We start from the raw sequence: 27,757 nt of genomic DNA, 5'->3' as shown, positions 1-27,757 counted from the left end.
GAAGTTCTCTTATTAAATTTATATACTCTATTATTTTATCCAATACAAAGTTAGAAAGTTAGAAGTTCTCTTATTAAATCTAAGCATGTGTTTGAAATTCAATGAATTCATAACCATGGACCATGGTCATCACTTGTTTTGCTTGGTGCACGTGAGGACTGTTTCACAAAGCATTATAGCAATAAGGTAAAAAAAATTAGTTTGGTGCACTTCAAAATACTAGCGAATAGTGTATTGGGTGCCTTCACTCTATAGCCAAACAAAAGTGGACTTTGGTGTATGATAAATGTCAAGATGAGACAACCACTAATATGATCTAAGTGCTACAGCAATGTCTTTAATGATGTAAGAGACCTCTTATCAAAGCCTAACAATTTGAAGGACTGTTGAGTGCTTGATTGTAAGAGCCGCATAAGTATGTTAGTGCCATACAGAGCTAATTTGTGGGCGAACAAAAATGTGAGTGAGAATGATACAAGAGGTCTAGTACATCGTATAAAACCATGTAACGTAATCTAAGGGATTTATGAGAAGGCAAGACACTTGTGGGAAATGTGGAAACAAACATATAATGAAGTACTTGAAGAAAGTGCACATCCGGCAAGAGACATGTATGGAAACTATCGCGTTCTCATGTAGCGACAATAACAAGATATGGAGGATATGACATGGTAAGTGTACCGCAAAAGCGTGTGGAGTTCATCCAAAATTGTGGCGTGTTCAATTCACTCAATCACCCAGATTATTGAGAATTACTTGCATAGACATTAGAATGTTCACTTAAAACATGTAGTGTCATTAATCATCAAGACTATTTTTTAGGTATAGTTCAATAAAAAATGAGCCCTATGAAAAATGTTAAAAAGCCCAGCAAAAGCCCAATATCAACTTAGATTCTCAACCGGAACGAAGACCGATTCGCGGTTCATCGGCATAGATGGGCAGAAAGCGAGAACGCCGCACCGGAGATCGCGCCGACTCGTCTCAGACGCTCACTGAATCAGATCGCAAAGGCAACACCACCACCGCAACGGTATTATTGCTCTTTCTAGTTCCTATCGTTTCCGTTATAGTTTACCGTATATTGCACACCCCTTCTCCGGCTACCCCCGACCTACCGTATGTCTACCGCCGAGGACTCGTTGCTGACAAAATTGACTACCACCAAGTTCTCCATGTACGCTTCTCGATCTCCTTTCATCAATTTTTTTTGTCCATCTGTTTATATATGCTGTCGCTTTTGAAATTGACTGATGGTTTTGTTAATTTAAGAAATTCAGGAGAATACGATGACTTCGGAGAATTCATCTCGAAGAAATTTTGAAAATCCTGTGCTTGCTTACATTACTCCATGGTAATCACTGCTTCGATTCGACGGCTGATTTCCATTTGTATACTTGATAGATACTATGATTAATACGCTTATTAGTAAAATAATAAAGTATGTGGTAACTGGTAAGTTCCATTTATGTTTTGCATTCTGCATTCACGCGTGAAAGAAGCTATGTTCTCTTAATGCTACAACATAATATGTAATTTATCAAGAAATCCGTTACAAATTACTGTAAGAGATTGCATTTTGCAGCAAAGTTTCACTTTGAGATATCAGATTCAGGTATGGTTCATATATAATGAGCTCATAAGTACTTATTTCTGCAGGAATTCACAAGGGTATGAAATGGCAAAGAAGTTTAGCAATAAGTTGACTCATCTTTCCCCTGTTTGGTACGAACTAAAGAGGTACATGTGCACGTGATTTTGAAAAGCCCCTACCTTGAGATCGTTTGTTGAAAAATCCTAGTATGTTTACTCCTGCTTAGACATTTTGATGCTCCAAAGATGAATTAGTATTGTATGTTCCAAGTTCTTTTTAGTTCGTAATTGCATGTGAAATTGGTGTAGCAAGGGATTTGGGTGATTTGTACTGCAGTTTACTAATTTGCCCTAACCTAGCTGGTCCTGGCAGCCAGGAAACAAAATTGGTTTTGGAGGGAAGGCATAATGCTGATAAACGTTGGATCGCAGATATCAAGAGGACTGGAAATTCTCAGGTTCTTTTACTGCTCCCATTTCTTAGTCCCTGAACTGAACATATATATAGATATAGAGAGAGAGAACTGGTATAACTTGTTACTATCACAACTGCATTATGCAGCTTTTACCTTGCAGAAGAATTTTTTTTTGACTAAAATAACAGAACTTTTTTGCTCGAGATTAAGTTCACAGACTCATTGTTTTCTGCCACATGATAAATTAATTGTTGTCATGGCTTTGGCTGTGTGACTTTAATGTCTTCTTCTACTCAATGGATTTCTATATTATAGGACAATCCTTTTGAGGACTCTGTGATCGTCAAATGCTTATCTGCTTCGTCCTTGATCCTCCCCACTACAACTTGTCCATACTTATGAATAGTATCTCCTTTACATTCTTCTTAGGTGGCCTAAGTGGGTATTGTTAGGTCCATCATAATTCTACATAAATATCCAGTTAGAAATTGGTAAAATCTAGCTTGCACAAACACAACTGAGAAAATGATGATATGCTTGTGGGAGTAATCTCCTTAGCTTTCTCTGAGAACACTCGTCTAGTCGAGAGTTAAAAGAAGCCTTCTAATATTTGTGCTTGTAATATAAAGGAACCATTTTGACACATTGTTTCGGAAAATTGTTCTCTATATTATTAGATTTCTATCACTGAGTTTATTGTTCCTTTCCATGATCTGGTGACTAGATTTTACCTAGAGTTGTTTTGGAAGCAATTCCCCTGGATCTGCTGAAAAAGAAAAAACAGAGGGAGAGAGCAATCAATCTTATTGTTACAGAATGCAAGTAAGCCCATTGCCTTTTCTCTGATTCAGCCTTACATTATAAATGGTCGTGCATTTGAAAGGATCAAGGTGCACCTCTCCAATCTCCATTCACAATATCTTCTATTGACTTCTGCTTAAGGGAAATGGGATACGATGGTATCGTGTTGGAGTCCTGGTCAAGATGGGCAGCCTATGGAATTTTGCATGATCCAGGCATGCGAATTACAGTAAGTTGGGGATTTTTCCGCATTTACTATCTTCTAATTTTAGGCCACAAATGTAGCAATGCTTTGCTAGCAGGCCTCATCACCTATGGCTGAATCAGCTATTACTTTGCAAGCTCAGGCTCTGCAGTTTGTCATTCAGCTCGGACAAGCCATGCATTCCGTTAGCTTGGATCAGCATAAAAGGCAGAGTTTGCAATTAGTATATGTCATAGGTCCACCCCGCTCAAAGGAGTTGGAAGAATATGATTTTGGCCCAGAAGATCTTCGAAGATTAGGTGATGATGTGGATGGTTTCTCTCTTATGACTTACGATTTCTCAGGTCCACAGAATCCAGGTCCAAATGCACCTTTGAAGTGGATTCACTCTACCTTGGAACTTCTCCTTGATGCCAGCACTGGTGGAAATGAGAAACTGGCCAAAAAGATTTTCATCGGCATCAACTTCTATGGGAATGATTTTGTTGTTTCTGGGGGTAAGTTACCTGCCCCTAGTTAATGGGATTTAGAAGAGCTTTTTATATAACATTCTATCTTCATCGCAGTTTTACATGTTCTATTGTTGCTGCTTCCTTTTATCAATGTCGATTTCAGGCTTAGGTGGCGGGCCTATCGTGGGAAGAGAGTATGTATCTTTGCTGGAGCAACACAGACCCCAACTGCAGTGGGAGAAGAATAGTGAAGAGCATTTCTTCCTGTACATCGACAATCAGGACGTTAAGCACGTCGTGTTCTATCCAACCCTGAAGTCAATTGCAACGCGGCTGCAGGAGGCTGCTTCCTGGGGTGCCGGCATCTCAATCTGGGAAATTGGTCAGGGATTGGAATATTTCTTCGATCTTTTGTGATACTGATACCCCTTCTCTACCTTGACCCCTACTTTTACCAACTTTCTTTGTACTATATCTCTTTGTGTTTTGTGACGGGTTATAAAATTTTGATTGTGAATTACTCATTTTAATAATTTAGAATCTAGCAGCCAATCTTTGACGAGGACATTATCTGTGATAACAAATATCGTAATTAAATGAAATAATTAGGGAAGTACTTACCATTTTCCCAACAAGTTGCAACATTGCATGTACTGTCTAGGTGTTGAGTTGTACAATCTGCCTCAGCAGTAGTACTGCAACATGATGAAGAATTCAAGATCTCTCCAAAAACTTCTTCGAAGTTCCTCAGCCACACAACCAAAAAAAGGCAATAAACTCTTATCAAACATCTTAACACGTGGCGGCCTATAATTGGGTCTGATCTCCCAATCCTCAGCCATGTCAGCAGCATTCCCCACTCGAGACTCGAGCAGAGAAATTTCCATCGTTGAAGTAATTAAAATTCATCAAAAAAAGAAGAAAAAAACTATTCTATCTCAAGACAGGACAGCATATCAACCAGAGAATAGCTATAATACATCTTCTACATCTCATAGTTTTTATGTCTTGAACAAACTCAAGAAAAACAGTGGCAATGGAGGCCCTCAATGCAGCTGGCTTGTTGTCCCCACTCTCAGTTCTTGCAAAAACAACAAAGCCCAGAAAACATTTGTCAGCAGCCGCCATTCCTCAATTCAAGATTCAAAATCCCGCAGAGAATGTGTTGTCATCTGTTTCAAGAAAGCTGCAGTGCGGTCTGGTGGTCTTATCTTCAGTTATGAGTTCTGAACTAGCCAAAGCGCTGACATACGAAGAAGCCCTGCAGCAGACAACCACAGGATCAGACACTGGTGGAGTTCTTGACACTGTAATCAGTTTTGCCACGGACAATCCGCTGATTATTGGCGGCGGATTGGTGGGGCTGGCGGTGCCACTGGTGGTGTCTCAGCTCTTCAGCAAGCCAAAGCCATGGGGAGTGGAGACTGCCAAGAATGCTTATGCAAAACTGGGTGGTGATGATGCCAATGCTCAGTTGCTGGATATACGAGCCCCGTTAGACATCAAAGAAAGCGGAAGCCCGGATATTCGAGGCCTCAAGAAGAAGCCGGTGACAGTTGCCTACAAAGGTGAAGACAAGTCAGGATTCTTGAGCAAGCTGTCTTCGAAGTTTAAAGATCCAGAAAACACCACTCTGTTCATTCTGGACAAGTAAGATTTTTTCAGACCTGCTTTTGGTATATCCATTTGCACAATTCTTGTTATGGTAAAGTTGTTATGAAATCTAAACCTTATATTTAAGGTGTGTGGATCCTAGAAAATTTGTAGGAATATGGATATGCATTGCTCTAAAAACATCAAAATTGTTTAGCTGTTTTTAGGTTGTTGGGCTTAGAGGTGATGAAGTATGACAGAGGACTGTAAAACACAACTCAAAATCTTAGATGAATGTCAGAAAAGTGCACAAAATGTTGAGATATCCTTTGATTGTTTGCCTTTTGTATCTGATTGAGATGATGATTGAGTTCTTCGGGTTTTTGGGATACTGCAGAGATCATCCATTTTTAAGGTGTCCAATTTAATTCTTTTTCTGAATTGTGATGAAGCCAGATTTGATGGGAACTCTGAACTTGTCGCGGAGCTGGTAACGGTCAATGGCTTCAAAGCTGCTTATGGAATCAAAGATGGTGCTGAAGGACCGCGAGGATGGAAGGTTTACCCCCACACCCCATTTTCCTCTTCGGTTATTTGAGTTCAGCAGATGAAACTAACAGAAAGATGAAAACTTATGCAGAGCAGTGGCCTTCCTTGGATATCCCCAAAGAAATCCGTGGGCATCGACCTGAGTAGTCTGACAGATTCGTTTGGGGTAAGCATCTCAGATACTAATACTTCACTTCTAGTAGGCGTAGTAGTAAGGCAATGCACTATTATAACCAGAAGACATAGAAGATTTATTTGTCATCTGTGACGTTTGATTTGCAGGACGCTTCTGAAGCTTTGCCTCTGGTCCTCGGTGTTGCAGCTGCTGCTGGTCTTGGGCTATTGGCTTATACAGAGGTCCCAAGGCTTCAATATTGAACTCATTTTGAGTGTTGAGGCGTTTTGTATTGCCTAATGTTTTCTTACACGTATTTCAGGTAGAAACGATTCTCCAGGTCTTGGGATCAGTTGGTCTTGTCCAGTTTGTGAGCAAGAAATTCCTGTTCGCAAAGGTATGCATTTCTCTGCTTCTCGTAGCATTCATTTCAAACACTTCTGACATTAACACATTCCATCGTCTCCCCTCTCAGGATCGGAAGCAAACTGTTCAGCAGATTGATGAGGTCTTGAACGCGAAAGTTGGTGCAAAGGAGCTTGTTGGTGACATACAGGTGCTAATGTTGCTTCTCACAATACTATTTCTTTTTGTCTCTCCTTGTGCAGCAGATTAACAGCTTCCATTTCCTCAAACCTCCCCATTCAGGATATCGGAAAGGCTCTTCTGCCACCGATCATTTCCAGCAAATCTCTGCCTGCAGCAGCAGAGGTGACCACCAGCCCCAGCATTGTGCAGGAAGCCGAGTCTGTTCCTGAGGCAAACAGCACTCCTCCAGAAGTCGAGGCAGCTCCAGAGCCAACTCCGGAGGTCAATTCTGTCCCTAAAGCAGAAGTTGAAGAAGAATCTCTTCCTCTACCTCCAAGGCCTCTTTCACCCTATCCCAATGTATGAAATGTTTCAATAACGCGTATATCTTTGATTCTAACATATGAACAGAAGGGATAACATTCTTGTTCGTTGTTTTGCAGTACCCCGATTATAAGCCTCCGACTTCACCAATACCATCGCGGCCATGAGGTTGCAGCTGTGCTCGTGCAATAAATCAAGCGTTGGGGAGAATCTATGTAAAATCCACTCTTACAAGAGTTTTTTGAACATGCATAAATGTGTGAAAAAGACATACTACTATATCTCATTCTTTGTATTTTGTGTGATGTAAATGGTGTATCTGAATATGGTATGTTAAGAGTTTCTACTTGGCATGCCCAAAAACTTGGCCCTTCCCAAAAAAAACTTGGTCACCACAATAGTGGAAGCCCAAGTTCCAAATAATTTTTTTTTTATATTTTTCTTATATTTATTTAGAATAAAAATTATTGGACTATAACGATTTTAAAAAATCTAAATTAATTTTAAAAAATTTGACAATTACAAGTAAATATATTTATTGAAAATTCAAATTTTAATTATTTCTGTAATTACTAATTAGGGTGTAAATTGAAATCACAATCTTTAATTAAAAAGTTGACTAATTTAATAGGGATTTAGTTTTAGAGATGATTTGTGTCCTAAATTAATGTTAAATTAATGCTAAATTAATGCATATAATTTCTCTCTCTCTCTCCATAAAACCGGCGTCCTCCTTTGTTACGATTTAAACCGTAACGATAGCAGAGGCGAGAGATTCGCCGGAGAGAGGTCCGTTCGCAGAGATAAATCTCTGTCGAGCAACCGAGATTCCCACGCCAACAAGGGTTTGGCTGTGGTGAAGAAAACTTGGCAGAAAAGTAACGCACGAAAATTAGGAAATTTATGATGTATTGATTGATTTCTCCAACACACAGAATTCCTATTTATATATCTAAGGACCCTAGATTTGGTTCGACTCGATCATACCGGGAAAGAACCAACAAGAAAACCCGGTACGGAGCTTATAATTACGCTCGACTCAGAATATAAAATAAATAAGTCTGAAAATATAAATATTCCTCAAAATAATAATAATAACTAAATTACTAAAGCTAGCGAGAAACAAAGTCTCCAAACTTTACTGGTTGCTTGGATTGCCTCTTCGGTCTTCCATCTCTTCTCGACTCCACTTCTATCTGGCCTCGTCGACCCTTCTTTCCACGCGTTCCCTTTGCTCCCTTTGTTGCCACGCTGGTAGCTTGAATCGCCGGAGTGGCGATTGGCATTGTTGGGACAGCACTCGTATCAACTCCCCCCTGGATAAGAGGCTCCTTGTCCTCGAGGAGTTGCGGAAAAGGCCGACGCACCGTCGACACAGGCTCCCAGGTAGGCTGACTCTGCGACGCTCCCGCCCATTCCACCAACACTTGATCGATGGCCTGATCTCCATGTAGGGCTACACGGCGGTCCAGGACCTTAATTGGTCGGAGAATCGGTCTGCCACCCAGAATATCCACCGGCAGCTCACCCTCAAAGGCAGGGGAACTCCCCTCCACAAATGGTTTGAGCAAACTGACGTGAAATACGTCGTGAATACGCGCTCCCTCCGGCAGCTTCAAACGGTATGCCACCGGACCAATCCTTTCAATCACCTCAAAAGGCCCATAAAATCGTCGCCACCATATTGCTGGAGCTTAAGGAGAACTTTGTCCCCTACCTCGAAACTGACATCTCTGCGGTGTTTATTCGCTGAGGTTCGCATACGTTGCTGCGCGCGTTCCAGATTCTTTTGTAAATCGACCAACAGCTCGCCCCTCTGGCGAATCAACTCCATGGTAGGCGGGTCATGACGTTTGACCGCGGCTGAGCAGCCACCAAGGGAGGAGGTTCTCGGCCATAAAGGGCACGAAAAGGAGACGTGCTCAGGCCCTCGTGGTGGAACCAGTTGAGAGCTAATTCCGCCCACGGAAGGAAATTCGCCCGCTTAGTGAAGGTCCTCAAATATTGCTCGAGCCCTCTATTTCGAACCTCGGTCTGCCCATCGGATTGAGGATGGTACGCCGTCGAGAAATGTAGTTTAGTACCACTGAGAGTGAGCATATTCTCCCATGCCACTCGTATCATCCTCTCTCTCCATATTTCTCTCTCTGCACTTCATCTTCTCCAAAATTCCTCTCCATAAAATTAGCACGAACCTGAAAAAAAAAATCGCAACTGGGCAGGCACCGCGGCTCTCGGCCCGCCGCAATAGGAGGCCGCGCCCCGGCTAGGCCGAGTACTCGGCTCTCCCTTGGGCACCCCCCTGCCGCGCCCGAGCCACCTCCGGGCCAGGAGCCGCTGCTCCCCTCATTTTGGACGCTCTAACAATTTGATTAGTGGGTTGGATGATCATACTTTTAATGCTATAAATCGTAGATACTAGAATTCAAAATATTAAGATCTTGGCATAGTGATCTTTTTCAGCAATTAACACTTATCAATTCAGAGAATTTTTTAAATTCAATAATTATTTAACAAAAGTACACTTTGAATGTTAAACAACTTGTATCCGTTACTACAACACAAATGAAGGCTACGGGCTAGCACTTTTTAGATACTTACATATCAGAAGAGTGAAAGTATATTCTAGCTACTTATTAATTTTTGCGATATTTATACAATATTATTAACAGTTACATTTACGTCTTTATATTAAGTCAAAATATTATTTTAGATATTTTTGTACTTTTTGGGAGAAAATATCATTTTTAGACATTGTAATTCCCACGTCTCTCCCTCGAACGAAATGACACTCCGTACTAGTTTAGTTTTATTACTCTTGACAATCAAATAAAAATAATGTGCAATTCGATTGTTCCTTATTCGGATTGATACACACTTGTTCAAAATAATTTTCTCACATATTTATACGCAACACAATTTGCAAACAGACTTTAACAAAGTATAAAATGCCAAAAAAAAAGAAGAAGTATAAAATGGCAAAATGTCGAATAAAATTAGTGTAATACGCATAAAGAATAGAAAGGTGTCTTAAATGATAAATTGGTCTTAAATATTTTAAAACTAATACTGAAAAAGAACGTGTGCTATAGGATGTGAAATCATGAAATATGCCCGTTGAGGCAGCATGTCCTATATAAAAAAAAATTATTTAATTGGATGTGAAATCATGAAATATGCCCGTTGAGGCAGCATGTCCTATATAAAAAAAAACTTATTTAATTGGATGTGAAATCATGAAATATGCCCGTTGAGGCAGCATGTCCTATATAAAAAAAACTTATTTAATTGGATGTGAAATCATGAAATATGCCCGTTGAGGCAGCATGTCCTATATAAAAAAAAACTTATTTAATTGGATGTGAAATCATGAAATATGCCCGTTGAGGCAGCATGTCCTATATAAAAAAAACTTATTTAATGTGATTTCTATATATATGATAGATTCGACTTTAATTTGAAAAACAAATGTCCCTGGTCCATTTTTGGATAATCAATAATGGTAATACTTGTTCAAATGAATAACAGTAACAAATTATGTGCTGATTAATGGTTAAATATTTATTTTTATTTTTTGAAATCAATAACTAGTTATTTTAAGCCTACCGTCGTTATTTATTTTATTTGTTGTAGGCGCGTTGATTATATTTTAAACTAAATATTAAAAGTTGAAGTAGCGAAGCGGGAAAACGATTTATGCAGAAAAAAAGGTATCAGTTCCAAACTGTTGATGAAAATCATCAATGGCGAGAATCAAACAGAGCGCCAAGAAATCATCCGGCCGGAAACCCTCTCGTGAGCACAGTTTTTACTGCAACCATTTTCCTGTAAATTTTTGTCGCTTCTTTCCAATTTTGAAACCCTAACTTTTGAATTTGTGTCCACAATTTGTTAAATCCGAGCTGCAGAAGCAACTCCGTCAACTTCAACTCCACAGGCATGGCATAATCTGTTTAATGTTTCTTCTAATTAATTTTTAATTTAGGCAGCATTTTGTTGCGCTGTTGAGTTTCCAAAATTTTATTGTAATGTTTGGCTTGAATTTTTACAGCAGTCTCCTGGGAGAAGAAGCCCTCGGAGTGCAACACCATGTGTGTTTTTCTTCACCGATTTTTTTCAGTTCTTCTAGTTTATGGCTTTTGAATGGCGGTTATGTCATATAGCATACTTCAATGAGGTGCAATTAACATGGTATTTTGTGTGATAAATTGCTTGTCTCAGCTAGGACTGGGGGAGGAGCTAAGAAAAAGCGTCGGAACCGGCCAGGGACGGTAGCGTTACGTGAGATTCGTAAATACCAAAAGTCTTATAAACTTTTGATCCCCGCTGCTCCATTCATTCGAACTGTAATGTCACACACTTGTACATACAGTACTCTTTAGTAGACTTTAATGATTCCATGGCTTTTAGGATATTACAATATTATCACATATATGCTGCATTTTGATTTGATGATTATTGGGATTGGAAATGAAAAATATTTTTCTTTATTTACTTGTCATTTGGGTGTGAACTTGGCATATTCGTCTAACTATTCTATCTTTGGCCAGCGAAAGTTTATTTTTAGTCCATTGGATGCTGTGCTCTCCCAAATTAGACTAAGCGATTACTTGGAAGTAGGAAAAATGTGGATGAACTATATTAAGTAACACTCCCCATTCTTGTTTTACGCCCATGTTTCTCTGGTTGCAGTATTGCATCTTGGGGTAAATAGAACTGGAAGATCATCAAGTTTACATTACGCAAATGCATTGAATGACTTCCATAAGAGGCCTTGACGCTCTCAAGGAATCAATTTTCTGTGTGTTCTAGATAATAAATAGTCACTTATCTTGAAGACTGCATTTGCATATCTTAGGTTCAACTACCTTTTCTGCTGAGATAGTTTGACGACACATTAGTTGTAATTTGTTTTTTGTTGAACAGTTGAACTCATTTTTTTCTGCATGTGGAAATAAAGTTATTGCTTGAATTATGTCCTAGATTTGTCCCTTTTTCCTCTTTCTATGAGATACTTCATTTTAACTACACCAGTTTCATGTCTAATGGGTCAATTGTGTTGGTTGCCTGCACATTTGAATCATATGCTAGTGAATCGTGATGATACCAAACCAGTGAATTATAGTTCACCAGCTTAGAACATGTCACTCTGTGCCCCTTAGGCCACTCTAGCTGTGTTTTTCAATGTTATATTATTTCTACATTTACAAAACATAGAGCAAGATGAATCATTTCTCCTTCTCCTTTAATTATTTCCAAACAACTCAATTGAAATCTCAAGACACCAACAATATCCTCTTGTTTTCCTTTTGCTGGTTCTTGTTTTCTTGGTCTCATCATAGTAGTATGTGAAATATAGAGTGGATGAACAGCCGCCTCTCTGCAGACTATCCAGATTTTCCTGCTTAGTAATTCTCATTCAGGACTACAATTGATTAGATCAACAGTTCCACCTCGGTTGTTGAATGTTGACAGATTATTGTCTATTGGGATTATGATATGGAAGTGTGTGCTCTGAGGCACATGCTTGTGAGTTTTCCTGAAGCACTTGATCAAAACTTTGTGCTCAGTATGATGATTAGAAATTTTGAGCATGTTTGGCAGAGTCTCTCGGTGTGTGCTGTTCGTAAAACCTATCAATATTATAATGTTGGGATCTCAAAATCTAGTTATAAACTACTTTCACATGATCAAATTATATTCAACATTAACAGTTATACGCCATTATAGTGAAAATATATTAAACATTAACAGTTATACATCATTCAAAGTGCATTGTTGGATTACTTTGAACACATTTAACAATTAAGCTGATTAATATTTTTTGATTCTGTTCAAACTAGTTCTGCTGAGAAACATGTGCAAAAGTAAAATGTTATACAGACAACAGGACACATGTTTGGTGCTTCTCATATGCAGTTTCTATAGTTGGTTAAATTAAATCACATGTATAATTTTTGCAGCAGTTGTATGGTTTCAGATGCTTCCACTGCATGATGCTGATTATTTTCATTTTGTTAATTGAACCACATGTTCTCTCATGTAACAGGTAAAAGAGATCAGTTTCAAGTTTGCTCCAAGCGTAGGACGTTGGCAGGCAGAAGCATTGGTGGCTCTTCAGGAGGTACTAAATTCTTATTAACTCTACTTTTCGAAAAATAAAATGTGAGGCCTAAGCTCCAATTCTGCACCTTGATGCAAGTTGTTATACATTTAAATCTGCATGAGAATTCTTTTGATGGTTTCTTCCAACATAGCACTTCCACTAAAAGGTCAATTAGTCTGATTGTTGGAGGCAGGGCTAAAACACCCTTAAAGAGATTATGTTAGTGAGTAAGCTGATAAAGTGATTTCTAACTGTAAATCCCAACTAGATAGAAATAATTGAAAGAGGCAAGGTATTAGCATCTTTCTGAATATCCTTTTGTTTTTATGGTTTACACTTCAATAAGCTAAACACAATTTCAGTGTGGATTATCTTTGCTACTTGGCTGATTTCCTCTTTTGATTTTCACATGACCACTGCTTTAAGTCCCAGTAATAACTTTGGATCAGTGTATTTGTAAGTATTGATTGGACTTGGTTCCTCTTCAAGTTTCCCTTCATATAGTTATGATGAAAATGTAGCAAGTTTTTTGGCAGACTGAAATTTTTAGACTTTTCACCACAGCCATATTATAGTTGAATGTCTGTTTATTGCCACTTTCATATCATAAATAAACTCTTCGACCAGCTTTGTTATTAGTTACTCCATCAATCTATTCTTATAAGGAGTATCTAATTAATACTAGTATTGTTTGCCAAAATTAGAAAGGTTCTATACATGAAATTATATCTAAGTGCAACTACTACTAGGTTTAGGTAGTTGATGTTTCTGATACTCACCGTACACTGTCTTTATCTTTGCTGTTGTAGGCTGCTGAGGATTGCATAGTTAGGTTGTTTGAAGAGGCAATGCTATGTGCCATTCATGCAAAGCGTGTAACTCTAAGTATGTTCTACTCCTTCCATCTATATTAGGTTCCTTATACCTACATTTATGTCTTGAACTTATGAGTACAACCTGTCACACAGTCTTTAAGAGCATTTCATTTGTTACGAGGCTCCTGCGTGCACACGCACACATATATGTGTAAATGATCAACATGTGTTCCTGGTTTTTGAAAGTTATTTTGTATCCTTGTCAGTGAAAAAGGATTTTGAGCTGGCTCGGCGAATTGGAGGTATAGGGAGGCCTTGGTGATATCAACTATGCAAGATGAGTTTTTCAGCCTATTTGGCTAAATCACACATTGGTAAATAGTAGGCATCAATTCAATGTGCAAGTGCTTATCATCGTCATTAAATTTCCCAAATAGTTAGGAGTTAGCTTTTTTTATGTTAAAGAGTAGTTGCAGCAAGATTTAGGCAAGAAATGTTGCTAACTCATTTATTTTTATTTTGGTAGAGCGCTTTATCATTTTAACTCTCAACTACCCTAATCTGTATGACTCCTGTATAAAATCATTGTTGTTTCGAAAATGGCTATAATTGCTTGAGGAGGTTACATAAATTATCAGAATTTTTGCTTTGTTATCCAAATGCCTTATTTTAGCAAAATCTTTACTAGATTTTCTTACAAGCATCATTTGAGTGTTTGATTTGACAAACTACATATTTAACATTTGCATTAAATTCATAGAGACATTATTAATTTTGATATAATTACTACTCCATTTGTCTGCGAATAGGAGTTCCGTTTTTCCATTTTAGTCCGTCCGCGAATAGGAGTCCCGGTTCAGTTTTACCATAAATAGTAATAGGATCTCACCTTCCATTAACACATTTCACTCAAATTTCATTTAAAACTAATATATAAAAGTGGGATCTCTATTTTACTAACTTTTTTTTACAAATTTTTCTTAACATGTCTTAACATTTCTTAAAATCCGTGCCGCCCATAAATGACACTCCTAATGGCGGACGAAGGGAGTAGTATGCAATAACATGTTAATTTTATGTTCTCTTTTGTCCCAATTAAGTTGAGATATTTCTTTTGAGTATGGAGATTAATAAATTGTACTCCCTTCGTCCCAGCCTAGGTGAAACATTTTCGTTTTTGATATGTCCCAACCTAAGTGAGACGTTTCATTTTTTTGGCAATAATTAACTCAATCCGTTTCTCTTACTTAATTTTCTTATCGTATTCATCTCTCCTACTTTATTTTCTTATCGTACTCATCTCTCCTACTTTATTTTCTTATCGTACTCATCTCTCCTACTTTATTTTCGTATCGCTCATACATTTTCTCTCTCCTACTTTATTATTTCTTACTTTATTCTCATTCTTAATGTTTTCTTTTTTTTCATCCATACTTTTTTTCTCTCTTACTTCATTATTAATAACTAAAGTAACTAAACAGTACTACCTAAATTCATGTGCCAAAATAAAAATGTCTCAATTAGGCCGGGTCGAAGGAAGTACTATTACGTTGACTAAATGAAGATAAAATAAAATTCGAGCAAAAATAAAGTAATAAAAGATAAGAAAGAATAAAGTAACAATAATTAGATGTTTTATTTTTTATTAAAAAATATATAGTTTAATTCCGTTGACATATACCAAAAATGAATATGAATAACTTAATTGAAATGGAGTAGTATTACAATATCGTGATTAATATTTAATAGTAATAATGAAGAATTTAATGAAACACGGAAGTGAGCTAAGCCCACAGACAACACCTGGTGTACTTAGTTCAAAATTAACTCACATATGGCCCATTTCCAGCTTTTATTTGCTCAATACAAACGTGATTGATTTGAATCTTGGATTCCTATTATTTCCGTACAGAGTAGTTGTGGAATTTAATCGAATTCCTATTTATGGATGATTTCTAGATACTTCTATTTTCTATGAAATGCATCTGTTGAATATATCTATTTTAGTGCATGTCTTAAGATTATATGCATATCAAAATAATTAGAAGCTGCCGACATGAACAAGTCCGCACTTTATTTTTCGCTTTAAATGCAAAATGATACGGACCCAACCAATTTGATTTGACCACACTCGCATCCCACCAGGCCACCACCATAGAGCCACCCCCACCGACATGTGGTGCCGTTGCTTTTTGACTTTAATAAATTAATACTCCATTTACCCATTAAAAATGAAACGCTTTTTCTTTTTGAATTGTCCCATTAAAACTGAAATGTTTTATAAATCATCATTAACTCACACAATAACACTATATAAAATCTCGTGCTGATTCCAAATATTGCATAATTAATGAGACGGAGGGAGCAGTGGCGGACGCAAGAATTTTTTTCGAGTAGGGGCTGAACTATATTGTAAAAATGCACGTTGTTTAAAAAAAGTTTATCTTATGTGTTCCACTTTTCTATTTTAAAATGTCTCATATTAAATGTATGTACTATGAGTTAATGAAGTTGTAGAAAAGTAATGTCTGAAACTAAAAGTCTCTGGGTCTCTAAATTTATGTTCACTTTTCTATTTTAAAATTTTTCGTATTAAATGTTTCATTTCATTTTACTATATTTTGCGTATGGACCATGCATTATATTAACTCATTTAACTAAGATTATATTATAAAATTAATAATACTATAACAGTAGGACTTTCGTTCCAAATTCTTTTCAATCAACTTTTCTTAACATTTTTAAAAAGACACATAATAAAGGACGGATGAAATTAATAGCATATAAAAGCTCACAATTGCAAAAACTATAAAAATGCATAAGGAACATTTTTGAAAAAAACAGATAAAGCAAATACCTAATCAAAAGATATTTACATATTCATTTTCTTATTCTCAAATTTTCATAAATATCATAAAGAATGATAGAAAAGAACATATTTTTTGCAAGACAGAAACGATTCATATTTACTCCTAATACTATAGAAAAGATTATTTTGCATATTTGAATTAAAAATGAAAAGAAAAGAAAAGAAAGAATTAAATTAACAATAAAAATTAGCGGCCAAAAAAGTTCTAATGATCAATAAAAAATAAAAAAAATTTAAAATTGCAACTACTCATTTGAAGCGCTAATAACAAGTGTAGGCACGCCTTTACATGTACGTTGACCTCAAAAAAGATAAATTTATTATAATATTATTTTTACTTTATCGTATTCTTTAAGAAGACACCGGAAACCAATAAATTGCTTATTTCTGCAACTTAAAATTTTTTATTTTAGCCCTTTTTATCCCCTAGTTTATATCGATTTAATCTTCCATGGCACTAATTTAGTGAGTGCTGAACTTAATTTCCTATCATTTTAAAAATTTTGTAAATAGCAAAAATCATTAAAAAAATTATTTGGATAGGGGCTTAAGCCCCTCCCCTCTCCTACTGCGTCTGCCAGTGGGAGGGAGTATTCTGTATTAAAAGTTCAACGCAAATATAAGCTCATATTTTACTTTTTTAATTATTTCTTTCCTGCATAAAATGGTTCGTACTAGTTTCACTCTTTTTTCTTCCATTCTATCTTCAAAAGCTCTAATCCTCCAAACCCTAGCCGCCTAGTCCCCTACTGCATTCAAGAGTTTAAGCCATTTTAGTGAATCCACTGGAGATGCTTACTTCTATATGAATTAAGTAAACAACAGCCCATTCATATTTACCAATTTATCAAAGTTATATTTTCTAGGAAATTATTAACTTTTGTGTGATGATACATACATAAATATAAATGTCTTTATAGATGGGGTTAAAAAATAATCAAATCATAATGCGTAACTATATAACCAAACATTTTAGATCGATTTAGTTCATAACATATAATGTCATTTTTAGATCGATTTAGTTTATGATATGTAATGTCATTTTTAGATAGTTAGTTCATACAAGTTCATACCCCTTATATGAACTAAACCGGTCTTAAATTGAACTAATTGGTACTAATATCTAACAATGATCACCGTGTTTTTAATCTCATCCTTCCATTTTTGATTTAACAATTGAAATTGGATGTCTGGTTATATATTAGTAGAATTTATTTATTTCTTTATCAATATTACAGAAGAAAGAAGAAATTCAAGTTGAAATTTAATAAAAAAATCTTAATATTTTCAGACTAGAGTTTAGGAAGTCTGTCAGACAGCTGCATGCCCATCTTGATTGGACAGAGTCGAGCCAAGAACGATCATCTGCTGCACCATGAGCCAAAAGCTCGACCCGAGGTGCGGTTAATCACGCTCTAGTCAAGCAACCACGGTTCATTCCACCAAACGTGGTTTTCTGTCTCCTTAGAGATCAAGGATACAATGATACGAGCCTATAAAACAAATCATGTTCTAGTAAGGTCGTGTATATTGTTTGGATGTTTACAGTTTATACATTGTCTGGATGTTCCACATTGATGTATAAAATGTCTTAAAAAAAGTATCTTCTTCTTAGTACTATAAAAAAAGTCCAACACATAAATTCATACTCTTCTTGTTCCACAAGAGTATGCATTTTTTTGGACACGAGTTTTAATGTATAGTTGGTAAAGTAAGAGAGAAATGAAAAGAAAAAATAATTAAAGTATTGTTAGTGGAGAATGAGTCACACCTCAATAGAGAGAAAACATATTTCAAAATTAGAAAGTGCGTACTCTTATGGGATGGATTAAAAGGAAAAGAGTGCATGCTCATGTGGGACGGAGGAAGTAATATAAAAGGACAAAAAACAGATGAAAAGCAAGTGCACAGACAAACACTATGTCACAACCCTCAACATCAAGGAATTCAAACATTTATTGGTATTTGTCTAAATCGGAATCTCTGAAACTATTTAGTGATCAAATTATCGTTTTCATTCTCATTACTGTATTTCTTATTACCCGAAAACATGATATCACGTGTCTACTTAGGTTTGTGTCGCTACCAAGTCAAAAATATAGACATGTGTGGTTTATGATAATTTAGTATTAATTCAAATCTTTTAAGAAAGGAAATCATGGAACAACCTCCACCACACCATCATACATGTGGTTCATGATTAAGAGTCTCTTCATTTTGGTGAAAAGCGATGAGATTAATTGCCTCGGTTAGCTTGTGATTTTCAACTCTTTTTATATTTATATCATCATAAATTCGAATGTGAGCGTTTGAAATCGTTGTAGGATATCTGATCGTAAGAAAGTTTACACCAATTTTGATTTTCAAACCACAATTTTGTTTTAACAAAATTAATGCACAAAAAATTTCATTTTTTTTTGGAATATGGCCTGAACTTAATTAAAGTTCGGTAAGAACAAAGTTTAATAACGTGGATGAAATATTTTTGAAAGAATCAAAATTTAATCTCAAAGTTTCAACTTTCAACTATATTCAATACTCAACTTATGACTGGGTTTTAGCCCATTTTCTACATAATAGCTAGATTGTTAACTCACGTACGAAACGACGTGTCATTAATTTTTAGTGACAATATAAGATTATATGTGGAAGAAACTTAATTTAGGTATAAATTCCGAATAACTATTAAAATGTATGTAATTTTTTTTTAAAAAATAGTTTTTGTTAAAAACGAAATTTAGTGTAAACTTTGTAACTTTACAAGCAATCAAGCGTTTAATAAGTTGTCAAATAAAAATAAACAAAAATATCCCCACATTTTACATTTGTTATATACTTATATGTAATTAAATCGTACTCCACTTATTATGTTCCATTAAGAATGTGTTTCCAACAATTTTGGTATTTATAATGTACTATGAGCCGCCGACTTGAGCCGTGGGTGTGATTCTTAGATCGCACCTCTCGCCCAATGCCAAGGCGAATGTTCGAAATGCGTTGGTCGTCCGAAATGGCAATAAACTTGTAATTTACTTTCAAAAATTATTTTTGAACAAATTTTTATAGCCAAACGGCTAATATTTTTTTACAAATGTTTTATTATAATAATAGCGTAGAGTTATTTTAATATTTAAATAATAGCCTAGAGTTATTACCACATGACTTTAATTTGAAGGATTTTTTTAATATAGTCAAATTTGGAATTTTATAATTTTCGGTACGTACGCCTCGTTATGAGTTTTAATTATAATTCAATAATCCATATATTACATATTTTAATTAATACTTAGTCAATTTATAATTATCAAATAACCAAGGTGCCAGCACTATCACAGTACACAGACGTCATAATTCATTTTTTTATTGTGACCATTGACCAATGAACTATAATTATAGATTATTAAACAATTGGATTAAGTAAATATTAATAATAGAAAGAAAAAAAAGGAAAGCGACTAGAAAGTCAAATTGCAATAGTGTTGCCAAAATCTGATTAGATATTAATTTTTTTTAGTCCAAGAAATAAGCTCTCGATAACATACTAGTCTACTAATATACTCGACCCACAACCACTACTTGAAAAATCCACTAATTTAAGGTATCTTTCGTGAGTAGGCTGAAATGATACGTAACACACTCACATAATAACAAAATAACTACCATATACTATTATATACAGTAAGCAATAAAATTGGGTTGGATAAATAGCCATCCACCTTTCAAACTGAATTAAGTTAGAGAGAGCCCATATTTGGCTCTTCCCACCTTATTTTTTCTTTGTATTTATCATATCCTCTTCACTTAATTACTATAAATATTATTATGTCCGAATCTTCGTGTGTCACAATATCACTATACAGTATGTATGAAAGAATAAAATAATCATAGCATTCAAGATAAGTATATATAGATTGATGTATTATTGATCCGTGCATATTTTGTCAGTTTATTCTCAACTCCCTTTCTCGCCTTACCAGACAATCACCACACCTCTTTAAAAGCCTGTGAATTTTCCATCCTTAACTATATTATATAATTATAATAATAATATTAATATACAACGCACACTTCAGATTAACATATTGTAATTAATATATACAACGCACACTTCAGATTAACATATTATAATTAATATAATCACCAGACAAGTTTTATGACCAATTCTTTATAATTATGTCTTCATCCAATCAATACAAAATAATAAAATTGATTGATAAAATGGATAAGGTTGATGTCTCTATCGACCTCCCCATACATATCTCATACACTATCCATTATTGCGATATATACAGCGAGAAAAAATAATCATTTACACCTCATTTACGTTTCTTTATTGTTGCTTATCTTACCTTTTCCACTAATCATGGAGCCAAAATATTTCGTTTGCAAATATCAAGAATATAATTTGACTCTAAGGTCTGGGTCTTGGGACACTTTCCGTATAACTAAAACTCAAATAAATATGGGAAATTAATTAACCTATTGACATAATGACCAATTTGATTCAATTCATATGGAAGATCACTACTCAAATCATACCCTAGCTATCTCTCGAGATATTTCTGAAAATTGATTACTTATAAATAGGACTCGATTGACTTATTAAACTAGCTGAGTCTTCAATCGAACAACTGTCTAGCCGTTTTATCAACGTGTTTTAAACTGGTTACTATATTAACAGTGTAATTTTTTGGAAAATAGAACGATAGGATAATCGTGAAAATTTCATTTTTGTAAGTTATTTGGAGTGCCTGTCTATGTATGGCCATAACTACCTCAAAATACTAATAATTGCACAAAATACTTAACAATGAAATAGATTATAAACAAGAAAAAAAACATGGCAAGAGGAATGTCTATCAGCAACAGCATATAAATTACTACCATATACTAATGAAATAAAATAAAATTAAAAAAACCATCACATACCAGCACAATCTTACATGAAACATATAAAAACAAGTAAAAACATGCAAGAGGAGTGTCTATCAGTAACAGCATGTATAAACTACCACACTTTGACATAACTCTGCTTTTGCACGCCAATTTACTGTATTACTATTAATTAAATCCGATTTCACTAATTTATTAATATTTCAATCCAATGTAATTATGTAATGCTGATATGATCATATCAAATTTGAGATGGTCAAATAGGCCGTCTCCAAAACTTATCCTCTTCAACTAAAATTTCACATTGTTATGAGTTATGATTTGAGTAAAACCAAAATTGGTCCATACTTAAAATTTGAGACACAAACAATATTGACGTTAATGATAAATATGTATTAATGAATTTTTAATTTTTTTTTTCATAGAATGAGATATTGGTAGATTGGTTGGTTCAGAGATTTTTATCAACCTTATGGCTGGAGAACCATTAGTCAAATTTGATTGGTAGGACCAGCGGTTCCCACTGATTCTCCATTCTTACACTACTATTCCTCCCACACTTATATATATCCTTAATAAATATATATATATATATGTATATACACACACACACGCACATCCAGTTTGAATCATAAATCCACATACAGCTCAACTCTCACGTTCAAGGATTAGTAGATCTATCTGCAGCTAGCTATGGATAAGTGTCGGCAGAAGAAGCAATCCAAGTTTAGGAACTACCCTCTTTGTGAAGGTGAATATACTTAATTAATCACTTCTTCCCCCACAAATATATATGTCTAGCTAGCTATTTGTTACTGACTCAATGTCCCACATCAGTCGTAAGAGAAATCGATGTCGAATTTATACACTAAATGAGTTCTCTCTTCTGACATCATGAGTTCTTTTGTTTGGTCTGTAGCAGTATTGATCATATGATTTTGTGTCTTAATTTGATGCAGAAGTGAGCAGTATTGAATGGGAGTTTGTGAACATGACTGAGCAAGAAGAAGATATCATCAATAGAATGCACAAGCTTGTTGGGGACAAGTAAGAGCCTCGAATGCGTTTCAGTCTCGTATTTTATTTCATTAGTAAAAGCATGATCAATTTGTAAAGTTTGGTTTATTTTTATGTGTTAGGTGGGGTCTGATAGCTGGGAGAGTTCCAGGGAGGAAAGCTGAGGAGATTGAAAGATTTTGGTTGATGAGAAATAGTGAGAATTTTACTGATAAAAGGAGGGAATATCATAGGAGACAAAAGGCTTAGATCTTTTTATATTCCCTTTTATCTACTCCATGTTGTTTTTTTAAGGTTATTTTAATTATTTATGTGTCCTTTGTTATATTAGTAGGGGTAGTGGGGGTGCAGTTGTTTTGGGTTCTTTTTCTATTCATCTCTTGTTGTTTTCTTAGTGACTGCCCCATTGTTTGTATGTTGCTGGTTTTTATGAAAGTTACATATGATTGAAATTGCAAGTTGTAAGCCTAAAAATATTTCAGCATATTTTAAATTGTGTACTAATGCATTTGATATTGATGGACTTTTGTGAAATTAATATTCAGTGTGTATGTGGATATGCATAGGCATGTGTAGCATGTAGTACACTATAAATTGGATTGTTTAAGCTTAAAGCAATCACATGTTGAATCCACACTGATTGTTTTGGAATAAAGTAGGGCAACTTTTCTTGAAACAAAATCATACTCTAACCTACTTGGCATTGACTGCGGTGTCAAAAATTATTTTTTGTTGAATGAAATCTGACATAAAATCATATGATGGCGATTCCTAAGTGCATCCACAGTGCATCTCCAAGCTGTCTCTATCTTGTCTCTCAAAGACGAGACGGATAAGAGACGATGCAAGCTCCATCTCGTCCCTATCTCGTCTCTATCTCATCCCTTATCTCTTCCGGAAGAGGAGGTTCGCGAGCTGTCTCTTGGCGACGTGGTGCTCTCCCATTCGTCCGTGACGCCCTCTCGCCGGCCCGCGAGTGGGCGTCGTTTATATCCGTTAAAATTGTTTTTTTTAAATTAAGAAAAAATTCAAAAATTAAAATAAAAATTTTAAAAAATCCCAAAAATTATACTAGCCGTTTATAGCCGTTTTTTTCAAATTTTAAAAAAATTTAAATTTTTTTTAAGCCTCCAATCACTTCTATAAATACCAAATCATTCCCACAAATTATCCACCATAAAAAAACTCTCTATTCTCAATCAAACACTCTATTTTTTATTATGTATTTTTTATTTGTATTTTTTCGGATTTTAATTTATGTGTATTTTTATTTTTTTTAGTATTTTAAATTGTAATTTTATTTTATTTAATGAAGTGTATTTTTATTAATTGATTTTGTTAGAAATAAAAATAAAAAATGAAATTGAATGAATAGTTAAGAGATGGTTAAGAGATGGAGGGATGCATGTACTATCTCTTGGGATGTTAATTGGGCTAACCCGTTCGGGTTCGGGCCAGCCCACTCGGGTCGTCGGGCTATTTGGGTGTGGGCCCCGGGTTATGAATTTTTTGGGTCATAAATTTTCAACCCTAACCCAAACCCGTCAGATTTTGGGCTAACCCATTGGGCTATTCGGGCCTAAAAGCTTTTGAAAATAATCTCTTGTATCAAAATTTTCTTCTATAAAATGATTTTAAATTTTAGATACTTTTTTCTTTTTAGTTTAGAATCATATAAAATCTTCAAATTTTCATAGTTTTCTTCAATAATACTTGAAAAGAAGCCTTTCATCTCGATCAACTACAATATAAATTAAAGTTTGTGTTCGTGTCATTATTATGACATTGTTCGTAACTAATTCTTTATGAAAATTAAAAATCATATCTTACATGAATCATTATTAAAATGATAAATATATTAAGATTTTGATGGGTTAGTTCTTAATTTTGTCTTGATTGGCTTTGGTGGTGGTAAGACACTAGTGGCAGATGATGGGACGGTGCAATAATGAGTTGAGATGGAACTTGAAAGCTAATATTGTGGGATCGAGTGAAAAAGTGTAGAATGAAGATTGAATAAGACTAATGATTGTGTAGAATGAAAATTGAGGATTCAAAAATATAAAAAATCCCTAAAACTTAATATTTTATAATTAAAACTCACAACCCATCGAGCCGACCCACAACCCGTTCGGGCCAACCCGTTTAGCCCGCCAACCCATTCGGACCAACCAGTTTAGCCCGTTTTGTATTCGGGCAATAAAATTACAGTCCTAACCCGCTCATATTACCGGGTTGTTCGGGCCGGCCCACGGATTTCGGGTTGAATTGACATCCCTAGCTATCTCTAATCTCTTAGTTAAGAGATGAGGTGAAAAGTACAGTGGGTCCTATGAATAATGAAGAGATGAGAGGGTTAAGAGATGGATAAGAGATAGTGTTGTCGATGACCTAACAATTCCACGTGTTTATTCGTTACAATTCCATGTGTTTAAACTTTGAACATTACACACACACCTTAAAGAAATTGGAATAACTTTTTTTCTTTTTTAATTGGATGACAATAGATAACAATACAATTGTACTTTTTAACCATTAACAATATCTTTACTGAATTATATAACCTAGTATAAATCGAACTTTTCTCAAGCTCAAGTTATAAAAATGAAAACCTGACTAATTGGTGATATATTTTGAGTCTCTGGTTCTGGCAAATGCTAAATCAGAGACATACTATAACCAACCTAAACAGTGGCGGACGCAGGATTTTTATATTGGGGGGTCCAAATTACTATTAACGGTAATTGTATATTTTTTATGTTGACGATTCTAGAAACAACCCGACACATTACGGAGTTACGAGAAAGATGAATGGAAGAGATAAATAGTTTGAGCTGCATTTTCTCTTCTTATGCTTTTACCACTTCTTTTGTTCTAGTCCAGATCTTTTGCTTTGTTTTAATATCATAGTGATAAAAAGAATGTAAAGACAAATGATATGTCATTATATATGTTATTATATTTTATAACAATAAAAACAAGATAAAAATCTAAAATGACAAAGAATATATATGAAGAATGCCTGCAATGGCAATCGACCCCACCACCAACTGGTTTCATGACCAAGTCGAAAACCAACTGTGCTAACTAAATACTTTTAAAATTACAAATAATTATAGATACTACACTAATTAGCCAAATGGGTGGGGGTTCCAAGGAACCCCCACAACTACACGTAGGTCCGCCACTGAACCTAAATAAAAACTTTACGGCATAATTAGCAAGACGCTTCTCTTCCAACTGATAGTTCGAGAGTTTAAAACGTTCTAATAATAAATGTAGAAATAAGAATAGATATAGAATCAAAACCGATCATCTTTAATAAAAAAAATCTAAATAGAACTTCCATTGAGCTCGCTAGATTGTTGCTTTCCTTTGAGTTTTAGAGCTCTGATTCACCAAATACTATTAAATCTTAACTCTAAATATCAAACTATATTAAATGTCAGCACAAAAAAAAAAAATCTATAATGACCTCTCTCAATATACAAAATATGAAATGTGAATATTAACATATACTATCTCCGTCACACAATAAGAATCCACATTTGATTTGGCACGAATTTTTAAAAATATAAAGAAAAATGAATTAAAAAAGTTAGTGGAGTAAGATTCTCACTTTTATTTATTAGTTTTATAATGAATGTGAATGAAATGAGTTAATAAAATGTACTATGACCTACTTACTATTTATAATAAAAGTAAAAATGAACTCTTATTGTGGAACGGACTAAAATGACAAAAATGGACTCTTATTGTGGGGTAGAAGCAGTATATGTAAATAAAGAGTATAAAAAGAACCGGAACATGCATATAAAAAGAAATGTACATCTCACATTATTTGATTTAGATTAGCAAGAACTTTCAAAATTAAGTGGAAAATATATATCTTCAAATCTATGCAGAAATTAACAGTAAGCATTAATTGCAATATCAAGTCGCCTCAGTTTCAGAAGCTGCAGGGAATCATTAAAAGTTATTTCACTGAATAAGGAAAACAGCTGAGTATTGTTCTGAAACAGGTTGCGCAGTTTTTATGAAAAACACACATTTTGTTAAAAAATTATTCTTTTCTACAAAAACCCCAGTAAATCGGTGATTGCTAATCAGAGGCGAATGGAAGCTCTGATGCAACCTTTCGTTGGTAATTCCCTTTTTTGTCATGCATTGTTTCCATTGCTCCAATTTGGCCATTTAGGATTTTGTTGTTGTTGTTGTTGTTTTGCAATCACACATATATAGTAATTGGGGGATTTTGCCGTTAATTTTGCATGTTTGTGTTTGCATGCAATGGTTTATATATATCTTATTAATAATCTGCTTAGAAAATGTGTTCAATTTATAGGGTTAACCCCCTTCCCCCTTTAGAAAATGATTAGCTCAATTTAAGGCTTATGTTTGGGGAGCTAGGCAAAATTCTATGTGTGTTTCTCTGTTTCTTTATGTGTTCTCTTTCTATTCGTTGATAGGAGGTATTACAATGGCATCCCATTCAGAATCAGCTGCAGAAAAGGGTGGGTTAAGATGGGCGGTGAGCCCTACAGAAGATATGGTGCAAGCGTTGTTGGAGACTTTAGTTGATCATCTTTTGCCTTTGAGAGTCTCTAGTGTACCTCCCTCAGAAGATGTTCAGATAACTGTTGCCAAACAGGTCACTGTTAATTTGCCTCTTTTAACTCTTTGCATGAGATTGTGTAGATAGATCATTAAGAGAGTGGGGGATCGGTCTTGAAGGAGCAATGACATTTTGAACTTGAACATAAACAGTGGCCTTTCTGTAGTCCTATCTTGAAAATGTCGAACTTGTATTTTGAAGGACTGTTATGCAATACAAATGTATTGAAAATTTATACCCAATATATCTGTTTTGCTTTCGTTCATGGGTTCTGATGGCATCTGCCCTTTTTCATTTTCATTGCACCAGATGCATGCAGTTGTTTTGCTGTACAATTACTACCACAGGAAGCAGAAACAGTAGCTAGTATTCCTTGAATTTGTGGATTTCTGCAAGTTGGCCATTGTCATCAGGCCTCCTCTGATTGCGTTCATGAAGATGATGAAGGAAAGTGAACCGCAGGTGATGTATGGTACTGAAGACCGGCTTTCAATCACTGAGAGAGCAATTCAGTGTGCATGTGATACTGCTCTAGGTTTAGACGCGTCTAGAGATTTTCCTAAGATGGAAGGATGGCCAATATATAAGTTGACAGTGCTGCTAATTGATTCGAAGAAGGAAAATTGTATTCTCCAATCTGATGCTGTCACTGAAGGTGCATTATCACTTATTCAAAAAGAGCTCAGTGTGTCTATCATTCCTCCAGAACTATCAGCAGGAAATAAAGTTGGTAACAAGAGGAGGCGAGATAATTTGTTAACTTTTAATACAGAGTTTCTACAGCTGGGGTATGATGTTGTGAAGGATGTCACTGATATGGCAATTATCATGTTCTTTTATGATTATTCTGTCAAACTAAAAAATTC

At 35.2% G+C, this 27,757-nt stretch overlaps 4 protein-coding genes and 1 non-coding gene across 8 annotated transcripts; 4 read left to right on the top strand and 1 right to left on the bottom strand.

Moving 5' to 3' along the window:
- The first annotated feature begins 898 nt into the window (after nucleotides 1–898).
- LOC125220935 lies at nucleotides 899–6,939 on the top strand. Its single transcript, XM_048123062.1, has 16 exons — nucleotides 899–1,177; nucleotides 1,281–1,354; nucleotides 1,660–1,740; nucleotides 1,967–2,051; nucleotides 2,734–2,831; nucleotides 2,952–3,039; nucleotides 3,158–3,512; nucleotides 3,631–3,880; nucleotides 4,482–5,117; nucleotides 5,517–5,619; nucleotides 5,701–5,775; nucleotides 5,892–5,966; nucleotides 6,047–6,121; nucleotides 6,200–6,280; nucleotides 6,373–6,612; nucleotides 6,696–6,939. The coding sequence occupies exons 1-16, from the start codon at nucleotides 938–940 to the stop codon at nucleotides 6,741–6,743; spliced, it is 2,604 nt and encodes an 867-aa protein (XP_047979019.1). The 5' UTR covers nucleotides 899–937; the 3' UTR covers nucleotides 6,744–6,939.
- Nucleotides 6,940–10,219: 3,280 nt separating this feature from the next.
- Nucleotides 10,220–14,131, top strand: LOC125223542 (histone H3-like centromeric protein HTR12). 2 transcript variants are annotated; one of them, XM_048126737.1, is made up of 7 exons: nucleotides 10,220–10,371; nucleotides 10,485–10,513; nucleotides 10,631–10,667; nucleotides 10,798–10,922; nucleotides 12,626–12,700; nucleotides 13,492–13,567; nucleotides 13,764–14,131. In XM_048126737.1, exons 1-7 carry the CDS (start codon nucleotides 10,320–10,322, stop codon nucleotides 13,817–13,819), a joined length of 450 nt encoding a protein of 149 aa, XP_047982694.1. In that variant the 5' UTR covers nucleotides 10,220–10,319; the 3' UTR covers nucleotides 13,820–14,131. The 2 variants fall into 2 exon arrangements, with proteins under 2 accessions (XP_047982694.1, XP_047982693.1); XM_048126736.1 differs by having other exon boundaries at nucleotides 10,628–10,667.
- A 3,540-nt stretch (nucleotides 14,132–17,671) lies between these two features.
- LOC125185816 lies at nucleotides 17,672–17,891 on the bottom strand. Its single transcript, XR_007170311.1, has one exon. It is a non-coding gene; the product is annotated as a small nucleolar RNA U3 (small nucleolar RNA).
- Nucleotides 17,892–21,851: 3,960 nt separating this feature from the next.
- On the top strand, nucleotides 21,852–22,734 carry LOC125222815 (transcription factor TRY-like). Of its 3 annotated transcripts, none has more exons than XM_048125642.1 (3): nucleotides 21,852–22,010; nucleotides 22,219–22,306; nucleotides 22,399–22,734. In XM_048125642.1, exons 1-3 carry the CDS (start codon nucleotides 21,953–21,955, stop codon nucleotides 22,523–22,525), a joined length of 273 nt encoding a protein of 90 aa, XP_047981599.1. In that variant the 5' UTR covers nucleotides 21,852–21,952; the 3' UTR covers nucleotides 22,526–22,734. The 3 variants fall into 3 exon arrangements, with proteins under 3 accessions (XP_047981599.1, XP_047981600.1, XP_047981601.1); XM_048125643.1 differs by lacking the exon at nucleotides 21,852–22,010 and adding an exon at nucleotides 22,056–22,098; XM_048125644.1 differs by lacking the exon at nucleotides 21,852–22,010 and adding an exon at nucleotides 22,106–22,135.
- Nucleotides 22,735–26,293: 3,559 nt separating this feature from the next.
- Nucleotides 26,294–27,383, top strand: LOC125222814. Its single transcript, XM_048125641.1, has 3 exons — nucleotides 26,294–26,420; nucleotides 26,746–26,927; nucleotides 27,201–27,383. The coding sequence occupies exons 1-3, from the start codon at nucleotides 26,393–26,395 to the stop codon at nucleotides 27,252–27,254; spliced, it is 264 nt and encodes an 87-aa protein (XP_047981598.1). The 5' UTR covers nucleotides 26,294–26,392; the 3' UTR covers nucleotides 27,255–27,383.
- The last annotated feature ends 374 nt before the right edge of the window (nucleotides 27,384–27,757 follow it).

This window comes from Salvia hispanica, chromosome 4 (genome assembly GCF_023119035.1).
Source record: "Salvia hispanica cultivar TCC Black 2014 chromosome 4, UniMelb_Shisp_WGS_1.0, whole genome shotgun sequence".
Taxonomy (NCBI): Eukaryota; Viridiplantae; Streptophyta; class Magnoliopsida; order Lamiales; family Lamiaceae; genus Salvia; species Salvia hispanica.
This window is presented reverse-complemented; position numbering and strand designations above follow the sequence as displayed.

Excerpts from the sequence above, each read along its gene's own strand:
- LOC125220935 (XM_048123062.1), top strand. The coding sequence starts at position 938 with ATGGGCAGAAAGCGAGAACGCCGCACCGGAGATCGCGCCGACTCGTCT. Across the intron at positions 1,355-1,659 it reads CTTGCTTACATTACTCCATG|GAATTCACAAGGGTATGAAA; the intron begins GTAATCACTGCT and ends TTATTTCTGCAG. Across the intron at positions 2,052-2,733 it reads AGAGGACTGGAAATTCTCAG|ATTTTACCTAGAGTTGTTTT; the intron begins GTTCTTTTACTG and ends TCTGGTGACTAG.
- LOC125223542 (XM_048126736.1), top strand. The coding sequence starts at position 10,320 with ATGGCGAGAATCAAACAGAGCGCCAAGAAATCATCCGGCCGGAAACCC. Across the intron at positions 12,701-13,491 it reads CATTGGTGGCTCTTCAGGAG|GCTGCTGAGGATTGCATAGT; the intron begins GTACTAAATTCT and ends TTGCTGTTGTAG. Across the intron at positions 13,568-13,763 it reads TGCAAAGCGTGTAACTCTAA|TGAAAAAGGATTTTGAGCTG; the intron begins GTATGTTCTACT and ends TATCCTTGTCAG.
- LOC125222815 (XM_048125642.1), top strand. The coding sequence starts at position 21,953 with ATGGATAAGTGTCGGCAGAAGAAGCAATCCAAGTTTAGGAACTACCCT. Across the intron at positions 22,011-22,218 it reads GAACTACCCTCTTTGTGAAG|AAGTGAGCAGTATTGAATGG; the intron begins GTGAATATACTT and ends AATTTGATGCAG. Across the intron at positions 22,307-22,398 it reads CACAAGCTTGTTGGGGACAA|GTGGGGTCTGATAGCTGGGA; the intron begins GTAAGAGCCTCG and ends TTTATGTGTTAG.
- LOC125222814 (XM_048125641.1), top strand. The coding sequence starts at position 26,393 with ATGGAAGCTCTGATGCAACCTTTCGTTG. Across the intron at positions 26,421-26,745 it reads TCTGATGCAACCTTTCGTTG|GAGGTATTACAATGGCATCC; the intron begins GTAATTCCCTTT and ends ATTCGTTGATAG. Across the intron at positions 26,928-27,200 it reads AGATAACTGTTGCCAAACAG|ATGCATGCAGTTGTTTTGCT; the intron begins GTCACTGTTAAT and ends TCATTGCACCAG.